This window comes from Nanorana parkeri, unplaced genomic scaffold (assembly GCF_000935625.1).
Source record: "Nanorana parkeri isolate BGI_ZX_2015 unplaced genomic scaffold, ASM93562v1 scaffold349, whole genome shotgun sequence".
Taxonomy (NCBI): domain Eukaryota; kingdom Metazoa; phylum Chordata; class Amphibia; order Anura; family Dicroglossidae; genus Nanorana; species Nanorana parkeri.
This window is the reverse complement of record NW_017306617.1, coordinates 473,845-493,649: the sequence shown is the minus strand read 5'-3', so window position 1 is coordinate 493,649 and position 19,805 is coordinate 473,845. Positions and strand designations below refer to the sequence as shown.

Sequence of the window (19,805 nt, the reverse complement as noted above, 5' to 3'; positions counted from 1 at the left end):
GACAGATGCTAGTGGCCAGCGGCGGCGGTGCTGGCCGGGGGGCGTCCAGAATTTGAATGAATAGCTCTCAACGGCTTGTCAGCTTTTCTGATGACGGCTATTCTTTTATAGGGGACAGTTCTGATATAAGTTCATCATCACTAAAGCTATCATGAGCTTATAGCATAAGGGTGAAAGTCACCGGCGTATGGCATACTGACGTGGCCAGCTGCAAGTGGTTATGTTCCGCCATATGTCATACGTCGGAGGCACGAAAGGGTAACAATAGTCTCAACCTTTTTCACGGGGTTATATTATGTGTCCATTGACTGCTATGCGAAGTTCAGTAAAATATCTGAGGGAAATATTTTACAGCCCACATCCTGTCGTGTGGTCTCTTTTGAAGATTCAGAAATAAACCAGCTAGTTGCTTTTATGAACTGAAATGGTTGGTTGTGTAGACAATAGTTTGCACTACAGTACAAGAAGATTAACGTGCTTGTCTATACCAAACTTAGTTTTGGATAGAGTGGACAGAAGCCGAACCCTTGTTTAATTTTACTGCCATTGGGGGGCTCGGTTAGTGAGCTCTTCCCTTACTTTCTGTGCTGCTGACAAAGTTTCACCAGATCGGAAGTGAGGGTAAATCTCCAACAGCAACATAGAAACAACAAGAAAAAAAATGTAGATTTTCAGTAAAGTAAGGGAAAGTTAGAATCCATGCCATACTTTAAGTGAAGCCTGTTGCAGATTTCCACTCTTTCTGTCTAATAGAACTGTTGTCGGTTGTACAGGAAGTGAGGTAGAATGTCTAATGAAGTGCCTGATGGCAGTACAAATCTCACGGGTTTTAATCCTGCTTTAGGCTTGACCACAACTTTGAAAACTCAATTGGAGCCTCAAATTGTTTAACCTTTTTATGCAATCATGCTTCATAACAAATAGGACTATGCTGTTTATTTGTTCTTTATTACATATTGTATGTGTTTTAAACTGTAAACGATAGCTGTGTCAACAGCAGCGTGGAAAGCCGGACCGCTGTGCCCTGTGTGAATGCAGCATTGTGGCTCTGCAGTGTGCTGTTGACACAGCCATTTTTTACAGCAGTTTTAAGACTACTCCCCCCTACACAGTGTTCCAATCAACAATACTAAGGGAGTATGAGCACGGTGCAAGTGGGGATTGTTGGACTGCTAGTTGTACCGTCTTATGCATCCAGGCTTAAATCTGAGACTTTAAAAGAGAACTATTGGGGTAACCTTTTTATTCCATAGTTCTCTTAAGAGTCACAGGAGGGCATATACTAACCTCCTTCCGTGACCCAAAGCTCAGTATATAGCGAGCCATTGGTTAATATCTCTTCAGTTATGTTCAGAGTGAACAATGGAGTGCTCCAGTTTTCAATAAGAAGAAACAGGATCAGTAAACGTGAGAAACATATTTGCAGTTTCCCTGCTCGCCATCCTGAATAGGTGCAATCTTCCCTGCTGCCCACTGGCACGCCTGGCGCTCAGTCCTCCATGCTGTTCACCACAGTGTGCTCCCCTCTGTGTCCCCTCTTGAACCTGCTTTCTCTACTGATGCAACTGGGGACAGAGCGGTAAGGATCAGAGGGCACACAGGATACAATAGGGCAGAATGAGGGCACTCAGCGGGGTGGATCTGTGACTGGCAAGGCACAGTGCGGGGTAGCAGTATCGGTGCCTGCTTGCCTGCCTGATCTGAGCTGACCAGCTGTAAGCAGTTTTGTTCTGTCGTAATGCTTACATTGGTGCCAACGAATTGGTTAAAGTTTGCCCTCTTGAATGTATGCAGGTTGCATTTACTTTAGTGGGACCTACCCTACCTAAATATTTACATAGTCATTTTTATTCAGTAAGGCAAAGTACAAAGCTCAGTGACCCAATACATCCTGTCGCAGCTCATATTTCCGTGAACTGACCTCTTGTGAACCTGTCACAAGCCTGGACATTTCAAACTGCGTATATAATGAATAAATACATAATAGATTTCCTTCAGTAAAACACTCTTGTCCACACTATCAGTAGGTATAGGCAGCTGAAATGTTATGTTCATGCTATCCATTTTTCCTGGTGGATCTGTAACAAGTTATTCACTGCTATATAATGGAGACTTACCATGTTATCTGGTTTTGTAGTCCTCCAAGTAGTCCCTCTTTCCAAACAGTTTCTTTTCTAGCTAATGTAGTTTTCTTGTACATTTCCAGCTTAAGTCTTAAACCTGCTGTAAAGTAGCTCTGGATTTTAAATTGCATGTTGGATTGCTTCTCCGCATAAAAATGCAAAGATCCTACCCATAGCTTTTACAAATGCTCATGCTTTATGGACATTAGTGTAAACTTGGGCTTTGTGTTGATGTACATAACTACTAAACAGGTATAATAAATGTTGCTGCAAACCCTATGGTAACATGATCACCTTGTTTTGTTTTCAATTCAAATAACTAAATAAAAAATAATTTAAAGTGAAAAACTGGCCATACACAACCTAAATTTCGAGCGATTTCTATGAATTGGCTGAAATTCAAGTTGTGGTTGGTCCTGCTGCCACCAGCTGGCTCAACAGACTTCAATTAGAGATCAGAGGAGCCAGGCAGAAAAAGCCAGGGTGTTTAGCGTGGATGGGGTAATCAAGGGATTTCTCTTTATATGCATCTCCAGCTTACCTCCAGGTTTTTGTTGCCCATGTGCAGTGTTGGAGAGATTTCCTGTCCTGGTTACAACACTGTCGCTGGAACAGGGACAGACAACAGTCAAAACCTGACGGATGTGAATCGCACCAAAATGGACATATTAAACATTACCCATGCAGTATGGGGCAAGCAGTGCTCCTTTTGGTCTAGGGTCTCAAATTAAAAAAATGTATATACTTGCCCGTTCCCCGGTCCCGCAGCGGCGACTGCTAAACCTCTCTTGCCCTCCGCTCCAGCTGTGGAATGTCCCTCTATGTGCTCACATCCAGTGCAAGTGAATGGATGTGATGATGTCACAGGTCTTTAGACTACCGAAGCCCGACGGAGGCTGCGGGACCGGTCTAGAAGCCAGACAGGAAAGATAATTGGGCTAGTATATAATTTTTAACTTTAGACTCTAGAACAAAAGAAACAGTTAACCCTTTCAGTACAGGTTAGCCCTGCTGCAACGGTTAAAAGAGAACTATGGGGTAACCTTTTTATCCCATAGTTCTCTTTAGGCTCACAAGAGGATATATACTAAGCTCCTCATGACCCAAAGCTCTGTATATAGCGGGCTACTGCCCGCTATATACTGAGAGCACCGCATTCGGGACAGATCCCGGCAATACTGTCAAGATCCAACCAGCTGGCTGATTGACAGCGGGCTCTGCCTATCTAGAAGCAGAGCATGCTGTGCCCGCCCCCTCCCCGTCCGTTCCTCCCAGTCAGCGCTGAAGGATCGGAGAGGGGAGGGGGGAATCCCTGCAGGGAGATGACAGTCACCGCTCTCTGCAGGGAGATGATCGGGAAGTGAGCGAGCGACGGTATGTGTTCGCTCACTTCCCGATCTATAGAGCCGACGTGTGACAGTTTCATTGTCGCACGTCGGCTCTAACTATGACGAGTGTTAATCCCTCACCTCATAGTTCTCCTTTTTTAATGTTTAATATGCCCGGAGTTGTTCTTTAAGTACACAGGGGCAATTTAATAGGAATCTTTAGACTTTCTATAGCAAATAACCTATTTTGCAGTATTCTCTCAAAGGGAATGCCTTGAAACATTGAAGCTGTTGATAAAGTGCACACTGCTGCAATACTGCAGTACGGTTATCACTGAGGCAGAAATTGTCCCTTTATAAGAGAGTTATAGACTTGAGACTACACCAGCTGAAAAGGCTTTTAAAGGCTGCACTAAAAAATGTAATGGCTTCTATGGCACACTGGTATAAACCAATTATTTTCTCTCTTCATGAGATCTTTAGCTCCTTCATTAAGCGCCAGTCTCATTAGGAACAGTCTTTTAGTAGTTACAGAAGAGGTGCTAAATTTCTAACTCTAGTACATTTTATAGGCAATTGGCAAACAATATTTTTATTACCTGGAAATGTTAAGTGAAGATTTTTCTGTTATGATGGTTTTTTTCCTAGCTACCTTTTGTGTGATCTATGAAAGGAATAAGCTGTGGTAAGCAGCAGTGATTTGCCCTTTATGGTATTCATTTTCTACAAAGGATTGTCGCTGTATGTTTTTCTCCTTTTTTGTATAGTTCTGAAAACCTTTTTTCTCTTTTCAGAAACATTTACTATTTTATAGTAAATTGTTTTTTATGGTTAATTAGAGATTGTTAATGGTGTTGATTAAAAGTTGTACTGGAGATATTACAAAAAATGTTTTTTGTTTTTTTTCCTGCATACAGACGTCTAACTAAAGAAAACGTGAAGCCATCAGGACGGCAAATAGGAAAACTAAGCCATAGCAATCCAACTATTTTGTTTGACTACGTATGTTTAATTAAAATTTCCTGAATTAAAAGCAATTACACAGCATTGCAATGTTACTTTGTATAAGGTTTATCATGTCACTGTCACACCTTTCAATGTAAGGCCCCGTTCACATTGAGCGGTTTGCAAATCGCGCGTTTGCCGCGCGATTTGCATTTTGCGCGATATCGCGCAAATGCTTGCATTGAGCAAGCTTGAATCGCGGCTAAATCCGCTCCAAAAAGGGTCCTGCTGTAGCGACCCGCGACAGCAGGACCCTTTGCCCCATTGAGAAGCATTGGAGAGCGATATGGCGCGGTAAATTGCTGCGATATCGCGCAGTAAATTGCTCCAAACCTTTCTTTGTAAAGAAAGTGAAATAAGAACATGCAATCAAATGTTTGGATGTCCTTAGAGAAAGGGGAACCCAAGCCGGCTTGTTCTTAGACCGATCTTTAGAGCTTCTCTCCCCCTCTGCTCAAGCGGTCTTAGAACCTTTGCATCATCATGTTCTACACATGTGTATAGACGTGAGGATGCTGAGGAACATTCCATCTGTGCAGAAGAGTAGGAGACACACTTTAGTCACCAGAGAAACAGGGAGTTGGCTTTTCTACTTCTTTTTTTTGTTTGTTTCTCAGCTAGATAAAAACAAGCAGGATACCCTTGCAGTGTGGGGGTAGCTCCACTGCAAGGGTTGATAAATTTTTTCCCTGTAGTTCTTCTTTAAAGAAATAAGGCTAATGGAGAGAAAACGCAAAGGAAACTAATTCAAACCTGTAGAGAAGGAAATACAGAGGCTGATGTTGGTTTTTAAAACGTTGGTCTGGCTTGGCTTCAGTTCTATGAAACACTGGGGTTCATTTACTAAAGGCAAATAGGCTGATCACTTTGCAAGAGAATATTCCCTTAGCTTAGCGAATGAGGTGAAGCTCTGCTGACTTCCATCATCCATTTTTTTATTTTTTTTATTGTCCTTGCCCATGATTGGGGTTTCTTTGCACAGTGAATCATCATCTCCACATTCACAAAGCTAAGGGAAAATTCTCTTTCAGTGTGCAAATTCCCCTGCAGAGGGAACAGGCTATTTGCCCTTAGTAAATCAACACCTCTGATATTGAGTAATCATGCCGATGAAGAAAGTGAGTGATGTTGGAATTCCAAATCTCTGTATTTGTTTGCAGTGGATGTACTAGATCGGCATAACAGCCAGGGAACTAGTATGTAGAATCACTGTGCAACATTTGTAATGGCTAGTTTCTGTTTCTCTATAGATCCTTGGGCAGTGTGAGGCTTATTTTAGAATGTGGTGAACTATTGGATGTTGCCTGTCTTGTTAAACCTTTTCTTTTTATTTCCGGCAGATTCTGTCACAGATTCAGAAGTATGACAATTTAATAACACCTGTTGTGGACTCGCTGAAATACCTCACGTCCCTGAACTATGATGTCCTCGCATGTATCCTTTTGTTTGACTTATTTGTTATGTCTTTTGAAATGTTTGTATGTTGCAGCACATTACCTTGAAAGTTGTAAACAGCATTATCATTTATGTTCTTTGTACATGTGTCCATATGACTGTGCAAACCTTTGCTTTGCCCATGAATGGTAGGGCATAAACATTTGCCTTTATGCCCAGTTCCCAGCAGCAAGTAGTCACCTTTCCTATTGAGAGCAAAGGAAATACCTAGTACTTCTGGATCTGGAGGAGCATGTGACTCGCCTTATTCTCATGAGTCATTGCTGGTGATTTGGTCCAGCACTGTTACATGGGGGTAGAGGGTCTTCAGGCCTGCAATCTGCTAATAGAGCTTACACAACACTTTCTTTCCTTGCTTCCAGCAAAGGAAGTGTAGTGGTGTAGAGAGCAAATGAAAGTGAGAATGTGCTGCTGGGGAGAGGGCGTTGAACTGAGCCTAATTATCGTGTGGGTTTTTGTTGTGTATTCCTTGTTGGGTGATAACATTTTGTGTAATGAAGTTATGTTGGCCATGCTCATAAAGAGATTGGCGTATTTTCCTTTAACTAGAAGTACAGACTGTATCATTGAAGCGCTTGCAAATCCGGAAAAAGAAAAAATGAAGCATGATGACACCACAATCTCCAGCTGGTTACAGAGTTAGTACAAACTTTTTCTAAACTTTCAATTATTTATCTGGGTGCTAACTGATAGAAGGGCCAATGGTCTTCCTGTCCACATTTTGCATGTTCCAGCAGTTTCTGCTCTATCCTTCAAAATAAAAACTAATTGAGTTTCTGTGTCTGCATACCTATTCAGTTTTTTCAAACACATAATTCTCACCAATAAATGCTCTGAAAGTTAACACTGCAATATCAAGTGAAATATCAGCTTTGGTTGGACTGAGCCTTTTAAATTGTTTGCCTTCTGATGGACTTGGACAGTGACTGCCAAGATCCCAACGGCGTTTCTACTACCTTTTAAGGTGCCCATACACTGCACGATTCTCGTACGAGAATCGCAGGAAATCCCGCGATCGTACGATAATCGTGCAGTGTATGGAAGGCGTGTGACCGTGTCTACTGTACGGTCGCACGTCTTCCGTCGAACCAGCATGCTAGAAACCCCGCCGGGAATCGTACGATTCTCGGCGAGTTAGTGGCCTGCTGGTTCGTCAACTGCCGAACGGGCCGGTGTGCGCACGCTGCCCGTTTGCAGTCATCGTAAGCCCGCCCCTCAGCGCGGCGGGCTTGCGATGATCGCAAGTACGATCTATCTGCCTGTCCAAGATGGGCAGATCATACGTTTTTTAAAGTACTTTACAACCCTCGCAAGACAAAAGTCTTGCGAGGGTTGTAAAGTGTGTGGCCACCTTTACACTGATTTAAAAACAAATGTTCCTGTGCTTTTTTGAAGTGATTTAGAAAATATGCACCCGTTAGGCCTTATTCCTAGGCACTTCAGTGTGTGGAAGGAAAATATTATTTGCTAAGCTTTCAGTAAGCTTCAAGCTGCTTGTATGATTCCTTTTAATGCAAACGTCAAATCCTGTATGGGAGTGTAAAACCTACATTTAAATTTTAATGGAAGTGCCGAATGTCACTTTCAATAGTGCGCTCGCAGGCTTTTAACAGGCTTCAAGTAAAGCTGCAGTTTAATGAAGCCTGGTAGCCAGTACACTCCTCGCTTGGATCTGGTTTACAGTTTTGCAAATTCTTTCTAAAAACTAGCTATGCACATTGCTTTCATAGCTGAAGCCTGTATGTACGACTATATGCCTGTTTATTGCCTGGATTCCACAAAAGTCTTATATTCTTTCTTTATCTCTACAGGCCTTGCTAGCTTTTGTGGGGCAATTTTTAGGAAATATCCCATAGAATTGGCTGGCCTTCTGCAGTATGTAGCAAACCAACTGAAAGCTGGCAAAAGGTAAGCATTGGTTAGACTATGGAAATGTGATTAGCCATTTAGTAAGTGCTTCTGCCATGTGTTCTTCCTGAAATATTTTGTATTCCCTTAGTATTCAGTTAATTGAATTTCATAGAGCTGCATTTATTACAATGCTGACTGAGTAGATCTCAGCATTATTTTTCTTGTCACATTTCTCTTGCAGTTTTGATTTGTTAATTCTAAAAGAGGTGGTACAAAAGATGGCGGGGATTGAAATCACCGAAGAAATTACAATGGAACAGCTAGAAGCAATGACTGGTGGAGAACAACTTAAAGCAGAGGTGAGAGATAATATGCTGATTGACACTTGACACAACTGAAAGAAACTATTATTTATTTCTAGCCCAGTAATGGACACAGGAAATCTTATACTGTTAGGTTAAACTGTCGCCTACAGGAGGAATGGACAACAAAAATGGCAAACAAAAAAAATCTGTAGGACAGCCCAGGATAACTCCATCTCTAATCAGCATGCTTAATTTTATTTTTCCTAGTGTCCTAAAAACACTAACTAGCTTTTTTGGTCTATTTTAGTTAGTGTTTTTTCTTTGTTTGGAGGCCGGTTTTTCCCCACATAGAAGAGATGTACATGTACCAAGGTGTGTCTTGGACCCTGCATTGCAGGTTAAGGACATCAGAGGGGGACATGTTTCACTGTGGACTGTCTGTGAGCAGATCAAGCTAATCTTCTTCTGCAGGTTTTCTCTGAAAGGGAATTCCTTAAGGACTTGGTGGGACTTGTCCAACTGGCACCTGAGGTGAGGCCCCTCTTCCTTTGGCGGATTTAAAGACTTGTGAGGAAAGCCTTTCTGGTGCTTTTATACGATTTTGGATTCACCTTGGCAAATATTTTGCTGTTCTGATGATAAGATTTCTGTTCCTTTTTCCATAAATGCTGCTGCTTTGTTGAATTTGGCAGCCATGAGAAGTCTTATCCCTGTGACTCTTGAAGTCAAGGATAGGCAGGACTATTTTTTTCAGCAGGATCCATCCTAAGGCTCATCTGAGAATTAAATTCTGCTTACTGATGAGTGTTTCTAGCTTCATCGGGGTTGTAACCCATCTTACTCTATTATGGTTAGTTTTGTTTTTTGTTTTTTAACATCCATGTCTTGCCTACCATTGTAGGGTTTTAGCAATGCAATTTACCCAATCAGTCATGCTGATTTCAGTGGATTTAATCATGGGTTTTCTATTGCGTTCGGGAGTCTTTTTCTCTCCCCTGGCAGGTTGTTTCCAGTCCTTTTCAGGGTTCTTATTTGGTAAGGGGTGGTGGTCTATTCAGACAATCTCTCGAGGTGCATATTTCTTGTTTCGTGACCCTCGTGAGGTCAGATGAGACTACGTCACCTTTCTATTTTGACCAGCTGGTCTTGTCTTTTACAAGGACTTTTCCCATTTTCCTTATTAGGTACATGTTTCGACTAGTTACTTGATCTGTTTCCTTTTTAACCATGTTAGTTGTGGGGGGTTTTTCCCCTCCCAAATGGCAATTTGTTGCTTGTTACACCCCTTGGTGTTTTCAGATGTCCAGCTTCTCACTTGGTCTGTGGTTGGTGATCTCTTCCATGTTAAGCCATTCTTTTATGGTTAGTGACCATTTTGTTCTTTGTCTTGAGCATATGGTTGATTCAGTTCTCCCACTGGTTGTGTTGGCAGGGTCCCCTATCAGGTAGGCTACTCTGCCCTATCCGGTGTCGGATTTGCACATTAGTCCTTCGGGTGGGTCTTGGGCTGCAGACAGCCCCTAGTTCTGTTTTTTTGGGCCTGTTAGTGATTTGTTTCTGTTTTTCCACCCCTCAGTTTTCACTGCTTTTTGGATGTCCTAATCGTATCCTGTGTGCCTGAGTGGACGAGGCACTAACAAGTCCTCACTAACTTAATGCATTGTGAAGAATATTGTTTTTTCCTGTCATTTTGTCCATTTAGAGATCTTATGTTTTTTTAATAAGCAGTGCTTCATATTTATCTAACTTGGAGAAATAAAGATGTTCTGACTGTAATAAACATTGTGCTAATTGCGTACCTGATGCACACTTTAACACTTGCAGTCACGCTTGCAGTCTCAATAGCAAAGGTGAAATCTAAATTTACCTGGTCCTTCACAGTTTTAATTGGATATTAATTTGATTTGCTTGGTAATTAAAGACATGATTAATATGCAGGATGTCACCATGCAGCACATATTGCAGGCTAGTGTTTTTCTTTAGTTATATAAAATATATTTTAAATTACCGAACGCTCTTTTCCACAGGGTGGTTACTTTGGTCAAATTAGAAACACCAAGAAGTCTTCTCAACGTTTAAAAGATGCTTTACTGGACCACGATTTGGCCCTTCCTTTATGTCTGCTGATGGCCCAGCAGAGAAATGGTGTGATATTTCACGAAGGGGGAGAAAAGCATTTGAAGCTAGTGGGAAAGTTGTATGATCAGGTGAGTAGAACAGAATTACCAGACTGATTAATTTCACTCAGCACTGCCTAAACAGATTCGTTTTTGATATCCTGTCACTTTCCTTGGTCCACACCGGTATATAAGTGTTAGGTCCTGCAGCTTGCATTTTGAATAGAGGGGTACATAATGCACATAAATTTCATCTCTGTAGTTGCACTAATAGATCTTGCAGCACAAAATTTGAGTGGAGTGCAGTTATTGACACAAAGCTTTGTTTGCATTTACAGGTACATTGATGCTCTTTAACTTTAATAATTGGCCCTGCTGTGCACTCCTTAGGCTCCAATCACACCTATATTTTGCGATTGAGTGCTTTGCATTTCTTGTACAATTATTATTATTTTTTTTTTGCGTTTCCTAAAAGGATGTGTGTTCTCATGACTGTTAGTCGATTTTTGGTTTGTATTGATTACTTTTTTCTTTTTCAGTGTCATGATACATTAGTACAGTTTGGTGGCTTTTTGGCATCTAATCTCAGTACAGAAGATTACATAAAACGAGTTCCATCAATAGATGTCTTGTGCAATGAATTTCACACCCCACATGATGCTGCATTTTTCCTGTCCCGACCTATGTACGCTCATCACATCTCAGTAAGTACACCCTTGCCTTGATGTAAAAAAAAACATAGGTTTGTATTCTTGCATGTTTTAAGTTACTTGTCTTTGGATCTGATTTATATTAAAGAGAAATTTTAATGGTTTGGTTGCAATTGTATTTTTCTTTCCTTAGATTTTTAAACTGTTGTGGTGTGTATATGATATACATTCCCTCTCCCTCTCCCCCCAGTGCTCAGTCTAGCCATAAAGCACAAAAAAACTAATTTACATTAAAAACAGTTTTGTTTTTTTTTAGAAATTGTGTTTCCTCTCTCTAAACTATCCACCCCCACCCCTATTTTTCGAGAGAAAGAGAGATCTGTATTTACTATTTTAATTATTATTCACAGCAACGTTATTATCATTTTATTCCGTTTATATTTTATTTTTACAATTTAAAATGTTTCCTCTATTTTCTGTGATGGTTGACTTTTATATGAGGCGGTATCTTAATTTCAAATATTTCTTTTTACTTCCTTAGTCAAAATATGATGAGTTAAAGAAGACTGAGAAAGGAAACAAACAGCAACATAAAGTGCACAAATATATCACATCCTGCGAGGTTGTGATGGCTCCAGTTCATGAAGCTGTAGTTTCCTTACATCCTCCTAAAGTATGGGATGATATAAGCCCTCAATTTTATGCCACTTTCTGGTCTCTCACAATGTATGACCTGGCTGTTCCATCCTCCAGCTACAACAGAGAAATAAATAAATTGAGAGTACAGATGAAAGCCATTGATGACAATGCTGAAATGGTAAGTTAAACTCTTCTATTCTTGTCCACCATATACTGCTTTATTGGAGGTAATTATAATATTTTACATATGGGGACACTATAGTCTTCTTAGATAGAGAGGAAGAATTTTAGTTTGTCTTTTAAAAATCCAACATGTTGTCTATCTGAACCCAGGAACAAAAATGTAATATATTGTAGCTTATCTGTTATTAGCTGTGGTGGCTGCATTCATTTTTTTTTTTGTTCAGCTTAAGTACATTTTCTGCAAGTACTGAAATATATACAGGTAATTTTGGCAATAGATTACGAAATAGATCATCCTTATAATGTCCTGTGATCTGAACTGAACACTTGTATCTTCTGTGAGCCACAAAATTCCTCTTCAAATCAGAAGAGCAACCTAGAGTGACAATGCTTCTCCTTCATAGATATAGTTGAGGAGGGAACATTTGCTGTATAATTTTACACTTTCCATTTCACTATATTGCACACCACACTATCTTTTTTTTCTTTTTTACTTCCACCGCTCCAAGCTTGCTACTGTGATGGACTACAACCTCAATACAAACTAGTAGTCCCATCACTGGAGCAATTTTTTAAACTTTATTTTATTGTTTATCCGATTAATCGAACCTAATAATCGGCTAACTAATCGATTTTGAAAATAATCGTTAGCTGCAGCTCTACTCTTATGCCTAACACACTGCCTGAAATTTCAGGTGAAGATAAAGTAAATTGAAGGAAAGCAAAAGAAAAGGGCAAGTTTAATCATACCAATAAGAAGAGTGCAACTTTATAATCATTTAAGATTAAATGTTTACATTGTAACCACCACACTGCAGGGGTTTAGTGCTCATTTTGGTCTAGGGTCTACAATAAAAGTGATCCTCACCCAATCCTGCAGCAGTGAACGCTCACCTCTTGATTGAGGTTCGAGTGAGTATTGCTAGCACTTTTTTTTTTTTTCCTTTTTATTATTATTATTATTATTATTTTAGACCCTAGACCAAAGCAGGGGTTCTTTAAAACAAAAGGACATGGAGCCTTCTTTAAAGAGTATTTTGGTTTCATGGTTTCACATAATCATCTAGTATCTGCAGTTTACATTAGAAAGGAGAGCAATCATTTGAGTTTTCTAAGTGTGACATAAGTTTTTCTTTGAATTTTCATAAATTCCCTCTATGATACATTTCCAAGTCGGCCTTAACAAATAGCCTTATTTAAGCAATTTCTAAATCTGCATGTGATTACATTTTTTTAAAATGATTTGTGGAAGCCTTACAATTCACTTCTTGAACCTTTAAGCTGTTAATGCCTTTTATCCAAAATATGTTCTGTAGCCTCCAAATAAAAAGAAGAAAGAAAAGGAAAGATGCACTGCTCTGCAAGATAAGCTCGTGGAAGAAGAGAAGAAGCAGTCAGAACATGTAAGCAGAGTTCTGCAAAGGATGAAACTGGAAAAAGACACCTGGCTCTTGGCCCGTGAGTATACATAAAACCCCTGGTGGTATGCCAGAGTCCATTGTCTCTTTAAATGTGCAGAGTGTAAAATTGCATTTACTTTGAAGTGATTTATCTCTGTGCCTTTTCAGGGAAGTGCACTGAATCAGCAAGTGTTCAGAGTAGCAGTGCAATATATGTGGCTAAAGGTTTGAAGTTTCATAGTACAGTCCAAATAGAAATGAGCATTTTGCAACTTTGTGTTCAAGCTTTCCATCTAAAAAGATTTACTGAAATGAGTGCTATTAAACTGCTGATAAACCGCCTAAAAAGTGTTTGCTCTGTAAATGCACGGAGCCAAAATAGATTTCACTGAATTGGAAATGTTTGTCTGAGCAAGGGAAAAGTATTGTAAATGACAGCAATTTCAAACATGTTGCTTGAATAGGATCTGTTCTATGAAACTCCAAAGTATGAACAGTGTATACACCGGCACGGTAGCGGAATCAATAATAATCTGCCTGTTAAGTAGTTGCAGCTCCACAGTACTTGTCACAGTCATCAATTTATCTCCCAACTAAGCCCTTCATCAACCACCCTGCTTGCGTTTCTGTGCTTTGACTGGCCCATGTCATCCCCAGACTTGTGCTGTCCTTGATGAGCATCATTTTCTTCACCAAAAGAATAGAGCTGTAGACCGCTGGGTAATGGCCCGGCAAAATGAATGTTCACAACGTAAATGTTGGTAAATGAGGTAAAGCTGTGTTCACTTTAAATAACGTGCTTGCACAAATCCTGAATTTTAACTTCCCTTGCACATGCCTAGGCATTCAAAGTGAACAAAGCTTCACCTCATTTGTTAACATTCAATTGGCAAAGTCAGCATACACTTTCTAAAGTGAACACTGACCTTGCTAGGTGAACAGGCTCTTTGCGTTTAGTAAATCAACCATATTGAGTTCCTGTGATATAGCGCTAAAGAAAGGACTGAGATTAGAATTTGTTGGAAGTGGTAGGGATGCACTGATACTAGTAGTGGTATCTGTGCCGATACCAAGTATTTGGGCTTGTACTTTCCGAAATACTCCCAATACTTACCCCGATACCGGTACTTGTGGTCAGAGGGAGATTTCCTCTGACCTTGAGTGCGTGAGGGAACATGGGGCCAAACAGGAAGCCAGGCCGCGGGACCGCTGGGTAATGGCCCGGCTTCCTGATCGGCCAGGAAGCTGGCTCCACGCTGATTGGCTGGGAAGCCGGCTTCCTGGCCAATCAAGAAGCCAGGCAGCAGGTAATGGCCCACCTCCTGTTGATGGGCATCAAGATGCAGTGGCAAAGACAACAAATGGCAGGGAAACATTATTATACTGCTATGTTTAATCGTAAGCGATATTGATTATTTGGGTAAGCATGTTTTGTGACAACCTTTCATTATACATGGAAGATATGAACAGTTACGGAAAGCGCGCTGTGACTTTGTACTGTTGAAAACTGTGATGCCATCTGTTAGCGTTAATGGGCCACATTAATAATAAAGAAAATCAGAGAAGAAACATATCTACCATACACAAGCAGAACAGAGATAGGTGTGGTAGTTTACATGGAAACCAAACCCATCAGTCAGGTGTTGTACAGAGTCCCTCTTCTCTCTGTGCAGTTGCTGTAGAAGAGCTTTTACCACTGTTCTTGTGATTTGTGATGTCCTTGCCAGGAACAGACAAACCTCTGCCTCTGCAATCTTCACAAGTGCCTAAAAAGACCAAATCTTTTTAAAATGGGAACTATTCCAGTCCTTGAGATAGCATCTCACCTTTATCACAAATATGTTTTAAGTTTGTACTTGTTTGTGCTTTTGCCATTGTACAATTCTTTTCTTTTTAACGTTTTATTTTAGGATCTACAAAGAATGAAACAATCACCAAATTTTTGCAGCTTTGTATATTTCCTCGATGTATTTTCTCTGCAATTGATGCTGTATACTGTGCTCGCTTTGTGGAGCTTGTACACCTGCAGAAAACCCCCAATTTTTCTACTCTTCTGTGTTATGATAGAGTAAGTATTCTAGAGTTTTGGCTTACATATACTTATAAGTGAGAGGACCTCTTTCAGATAGTTTTACCTGTAGATGTGTATGCGCTAAAGCCCGTTTGACCCTGCATGTAAGTAATCTTAACAATTTGTGTTCTGTCGCTGGATTAGAGACCGGTAAATATAAGACTGGCAGGAGGTCTGCTCGTCTATGCCTAAGGGAGCTGTGTAAGGATCCGTTCACACCAGGGCCTTGCATAAACCTACTGTACCATGCATGCATTACTTTTTTTTAAACCGCATGGTATTGTGATTGCTGTGGCACAGTCGATCACATTGCAGGCAAAAGGGTGCGTTTGGGGTGCCATTCAAATGAATTGCAACACAATACCATGCAGTGCTGTTGATAAAGTAGTGCATGCGCACAGTGCAGTATTTCAGTACTCTGCATTGCAGACGAGAGGTGCGTTTGGGGTGTCATTCAAATAGCAACCCACCTTCCACACTGTTAACACATGGTAGGTGCGTTGTGTGGTACTGTGGCCCTGAATGCTTTTGATGTCCTTCCTTGCCCTTCCTTTTAACTTCTGCAACCTGAAAAGTAGTTTTGGTGTAAACAAAACCCTAGGTATGCAAGCTCAAATTGTCCCTGCAGCCTCTAAAAAAAAAAGTGCTAGTATGGCTAGTAGTCTGCTTCAATTTCTGTAGACAAATCCTGTTTGTAGCATCACTGAGCTCTCCATCTCTGCTGTAAACAACAGTTTTCAGAACATCACAAGAGGATGCAAACCGAGCCAGGCAATGCTGCTCCAATCAGGATTTATCTTCAGGACAAAGAAGGTCCTCGCTGATGCCAGTTACATTTCACTTGCCTTTTTCTCTGATTTGTGATATGCCAAGCAGACTGAAAGGGAGCAGATAGGCACAGACCTATCCATCCCAAATATGGGGACCCTTCTACAATCTGCAGTGGACAGCATAGAATTTGGGTACATGCATTTGCCTTGGAAGGATCTGTATACTTGGGAATAATGGATGCTTCCATTACTGGCCTCTTTTAAAATGCTAGTTGCGTGGTTGTCATATTGTTTCAGTAGCTTAAGTCCTTTCTGAGTCACTGACCAAGAAAAAGTATGCATATCAGTTATGACATTCCCGACTCGAATGCTTGTTTCTGGTCAGTCACTCGGGAAGTATTGTCACTCACGTCTCCCTGCAGGGATTCCCCCCCTCGGGATCGGGAGGTGAGAGAACACATACCGGCGTTCGCTCACCTCTCGATCCTGTCACGGCTCTCTGCCGTGACGGGAGGGGCTGAATTCCCCCCTCCCCGCTCCGATCCTCCAGCGCTGAGTGGTGGAACGGACGGGGGGGGTTCGGCTACAGCAGGCTCTGCCTCTAGTTAGGCAGAGCCAGCTGTCACTCACGCAGCTGGGTGGCTCCAGACAGCATTGTCGGGATCAGTTCCGGCTGTGGCGTCTCAGCTACAGCTCACGGTATACTGAGCTTTGGGTGACGGAAGGACACTAGTTTGTGTCCTCCCGTTACCCTTAGGAGAACTATGGGGAAAAGCCCTAACCCCATAGTTCTCCTTTTTTTCTCCTTCACTTGTCCCTTGAACTGATGTTAAATAATTTTTTGTACCAGGGCTTCTATGTTAATTTTTTTTTTCTCTAAGTAATTTAAAATGTTATTAAATTCCATGTAACTTACCTATATTCTATTGCCCAGTCAAGATGATCTGCCATTAACACATTGTCACAATGTCTTTTGCTGCAGGTTTTTTCAGACATTATTTACACCGTGGCCAGTTGCACTGAAAATGAAGCCAACCGCTATGGAAGATTCCTGTGCTGTATGTTGGAGACGGTTACTAAGTGGCACAGTGATCGAGCAGTATATGACAAGGTGCAGAAGTGTTATTACCACACTGTATAATCATTATGCTAAATACATAGTTATTCAACATTTCTCATAGACCATAATTCTGTTTAATTTATTTTAGTAGTTTATCACTCATGTTTTACCAATCCTGCAGGGCCATTAATCTCCTGCTTATTCAAGTATGTTATCACTAAAGTCAAATTACTGAAATCTGTAGAAAACAAGTGGGCTTAAGTGAATATAGAGCTGGAATAAAGAATTGAAGATAATCCTATTAATAACGAAGACTGCATGCATTTTCAGAGCTGGTCATACACAGGCAAACTTTTAGTCTACTACGCCAATAAATACATTTTTTATTTTTTTTAATTGTCTCTGTGAAATGACGATGCTTTCCTCTGGACGTACAGTGTACGTCTCCCGTCACGAAGGGGTTAAACAATTTTTTTTTAATGGACACTATCAATGCTTTACACAAAATAAACCTCCATATCTTGAGCAATTAAACATTTTTCAGTGTGATGGAATCTGTGACTGTGCTGTGTTCAGCAAAACACACACTTTTTAAAGAAAAAGCATTTCTTAACCCTTACAGTGAGGTTCCCCCCCACACTACAAGGGTTAAGTGTTCCATGTTTCAGCTGAGTTTTATTTTTTATTTTATTTCTTTTTCAGCCTATACAAAAATGAGCAATTAACCCTTGCAGTGCTGGTGGAAGCCCCACTGCATAGGTTAAGATTTTTTTTTCTTGGAGTTGAGGTGTTTACCAGCTTCCCATACATTCCCATACAATCAGACCTAAAATTACAATGGGGAAGAAAAAAAACTTGTGCATGGCCACATACTGTGTGTATTCTTTAGACTTTTTTTTTTTTTTTTCAACCATTGAGCAACAATGTGGCAATATATTTTACTTGATCTGACTGTGTTTATATTGTGGGGATTTTATTTCTCCTTTTTTAACACTTTTTTTTTTTTACAGGAATATAAAACCTAGTGTAGAGGACTTAGTTGACAGGTTTACAGTCTTATGGTTTCCACACTGCACAGCTTGAATGGCAGATCATTCCTGATTAATCATGTCATCCACCTTGTTCAGCCACATAACTTATGTCTCCTCTTGGCTGTTGTCTTGTCTAGTAAACAAAGAGCTAACCCAACAAGTAGCATAATATTACTGACTAATAACGTGTGTGTCATGTGTGTGGTGGGTGTGTGTGTCACAAGAATCGCTGGCCAGATTGCAAATCCTTGGGCAGGTTAACCGTAAAAATGTTTTTTTTTTGTACCATTCATTTCGCTTGCCTAGAGTTTAACCTACAGCAATTCCAGAGAAACATTTTACCTTTTCTCTGCAATGTTCAGCCATTGTAACTACCTAGACTTTGTCAAAGAACAACGACTGTGTCTAACAACATCCTGAATTCAGTTGCATGCCAAAAATGTTTTCTGCTGGGCTCTTTTGAATGGGTTGTTCACGAATAAAGGACCTGTTTAAATATATAACAGTAAATTCTGGTTTGCAAGAAAGTCCTGTAAAAATTAGATTATAGCAACATGCCATTTTTTTATTTGGCTGGAGAGGATCTGAGTGTTCAAGAGGAAAAAAAAATGTTCTGTTTGACTAGATTTAACAGTAGAAGACATGGAGGTAGAGGCTGTATATCTTCTTGTGGGAATGCTTCATGTCGGCAGTTTGAACAGTTGAGCTTCATCATCAGCTAGAGACAACTGATTAAAATCCCAGGGACTGCATTTAAATATTCATGATGCTTTTGACAGTTTGCCTACTCCTTGCTAACACATTTCACAGCCAAATTCCATGCTGTCACTTCCTGCTGTATGTCAGCCATTCATGTCAATATTCAGTGAAGCATTTCGTTTCATCCCTCATATTTCTGTATACGAGTTTTTGAGCTGTGTAAAATACTGTGCTGCTGTTTTGTATTCAGTGTGTGAAGAAAGGCTTTACAGAACTGGACTTCCTTGTAGTATGAAACACTCACTCAAAAGGCTCTCATCCGTGTGCCATTGTTTTTGTGTTGTCCGTTACACGATTAAACTGCCTGTTTGGAGGAAATATCAAACCACTATCAGGAGATCGCTAAGGTTTAACATTATGGTCAGAGATGTGTGCTTGGGCTGGTACGCACATAATGCTTGCCACGTGCTGTCAGTTGCACAGTAGTCGATCTATAAGTGGACCAGAGTTTTTCTCAATAATCGTATATCACTGCTTTTCAAGATTTCATTCTTGCAAGGAAATGAATGTAAAACCACACGCATGTACATGATGTAGGAAAACACCAGGCCTTTGGTGAATACCACTTACAGGCTAGCTTTATTAGTTCATATTGCAAACGCATAATCTTCTGTGTCCTGTGGTCCAGTTTTGTAGTTTTTGGTGCTCCTTTTCCTTTTTTCTTTTTATCCTCTGTGCTTTTAGAGTTTCTTAACTGCTCATAAGAAGGAGTGTAATGATATAGTATTTGCTGATGTTTAAATTGGACACATTAGTATTGTAACCTTAATAGTTTTCCTTTCAATACTGAGGACTTTTTGCTGCCTATAAGTTCTACTTCTTACTGATTTCTGCTTGAACATAAGGTTTAAGTGATACAGTGAACTCCAGTGGGCTGTTCTAGGGTCAGATTAGATGTAGGCTTTTTATTTTTTGTTTCGCTAAAGCACCGTTTGAGGTGCAGGTTTAAGAAGTGTAAGGATAGCTGTAATTACAACATAGGCAGTTAGTAGAAGTGAGAATGCATTTCACACCCCATAGTATCCATTTTACCTCACCCAGGTATGCAAACTTGGGGG

The 19,805-nt window shown here is 40.5% G+C and overlaps 1 protein-coding gene across 2 annotated transcripts in view; it reads left to right on the top strand.

Annotated features, from left to right (window-relative positions):
* The window catches only part of THOC2 (THO complex 2), a 132,702-nt gene that overhangs the window by 64,302 nt on the left and 48,595 nt on the right, over positions 1–19,805 (top strand). For both annotated transcript variants that reach the window (XM_018558626.1, XM_018558625.1), the window contains exons 16-26: positions 4,369–4,453; positions 5,797–5,890; positions 6,469–6,549; positions 7,723–7,819; positions 8,004–8,121; positions 10,095–10,274; positions 10,724–10,888; positions 11,376–11,651; positions 12,973–13,114; positions 14,967–15,124; positions 16,880–17,008. In XM_018558626.1, coding sequence (XP_018414128.1) covers positions 4,369–4,453; positions 5,797–5,890; positions 6,469–6,549; positions 7,723–7,819; positions 8,004–8,121; positions 10,095–10,274; positions 10,724–10,888; positions 11,376–11,651; positions 12,973–13,114; positions 14,967–15,124; positions 16,880–17,008 — 1,525 coding nt within the window. The remainder of the gene's footprint in view (positions 1–4,368; positions 4,454–5,796; positions 5,891–6,468; positions 6,550–7,722; positions 7,820–8,003; positions 8,122–10,094; positions 10,275–10,723; positions 10,889–11,375; positions 11,652–12,972; positions 13,115–14,966; positions 15,125–16,879; positions 17,009–19,805) is intronic.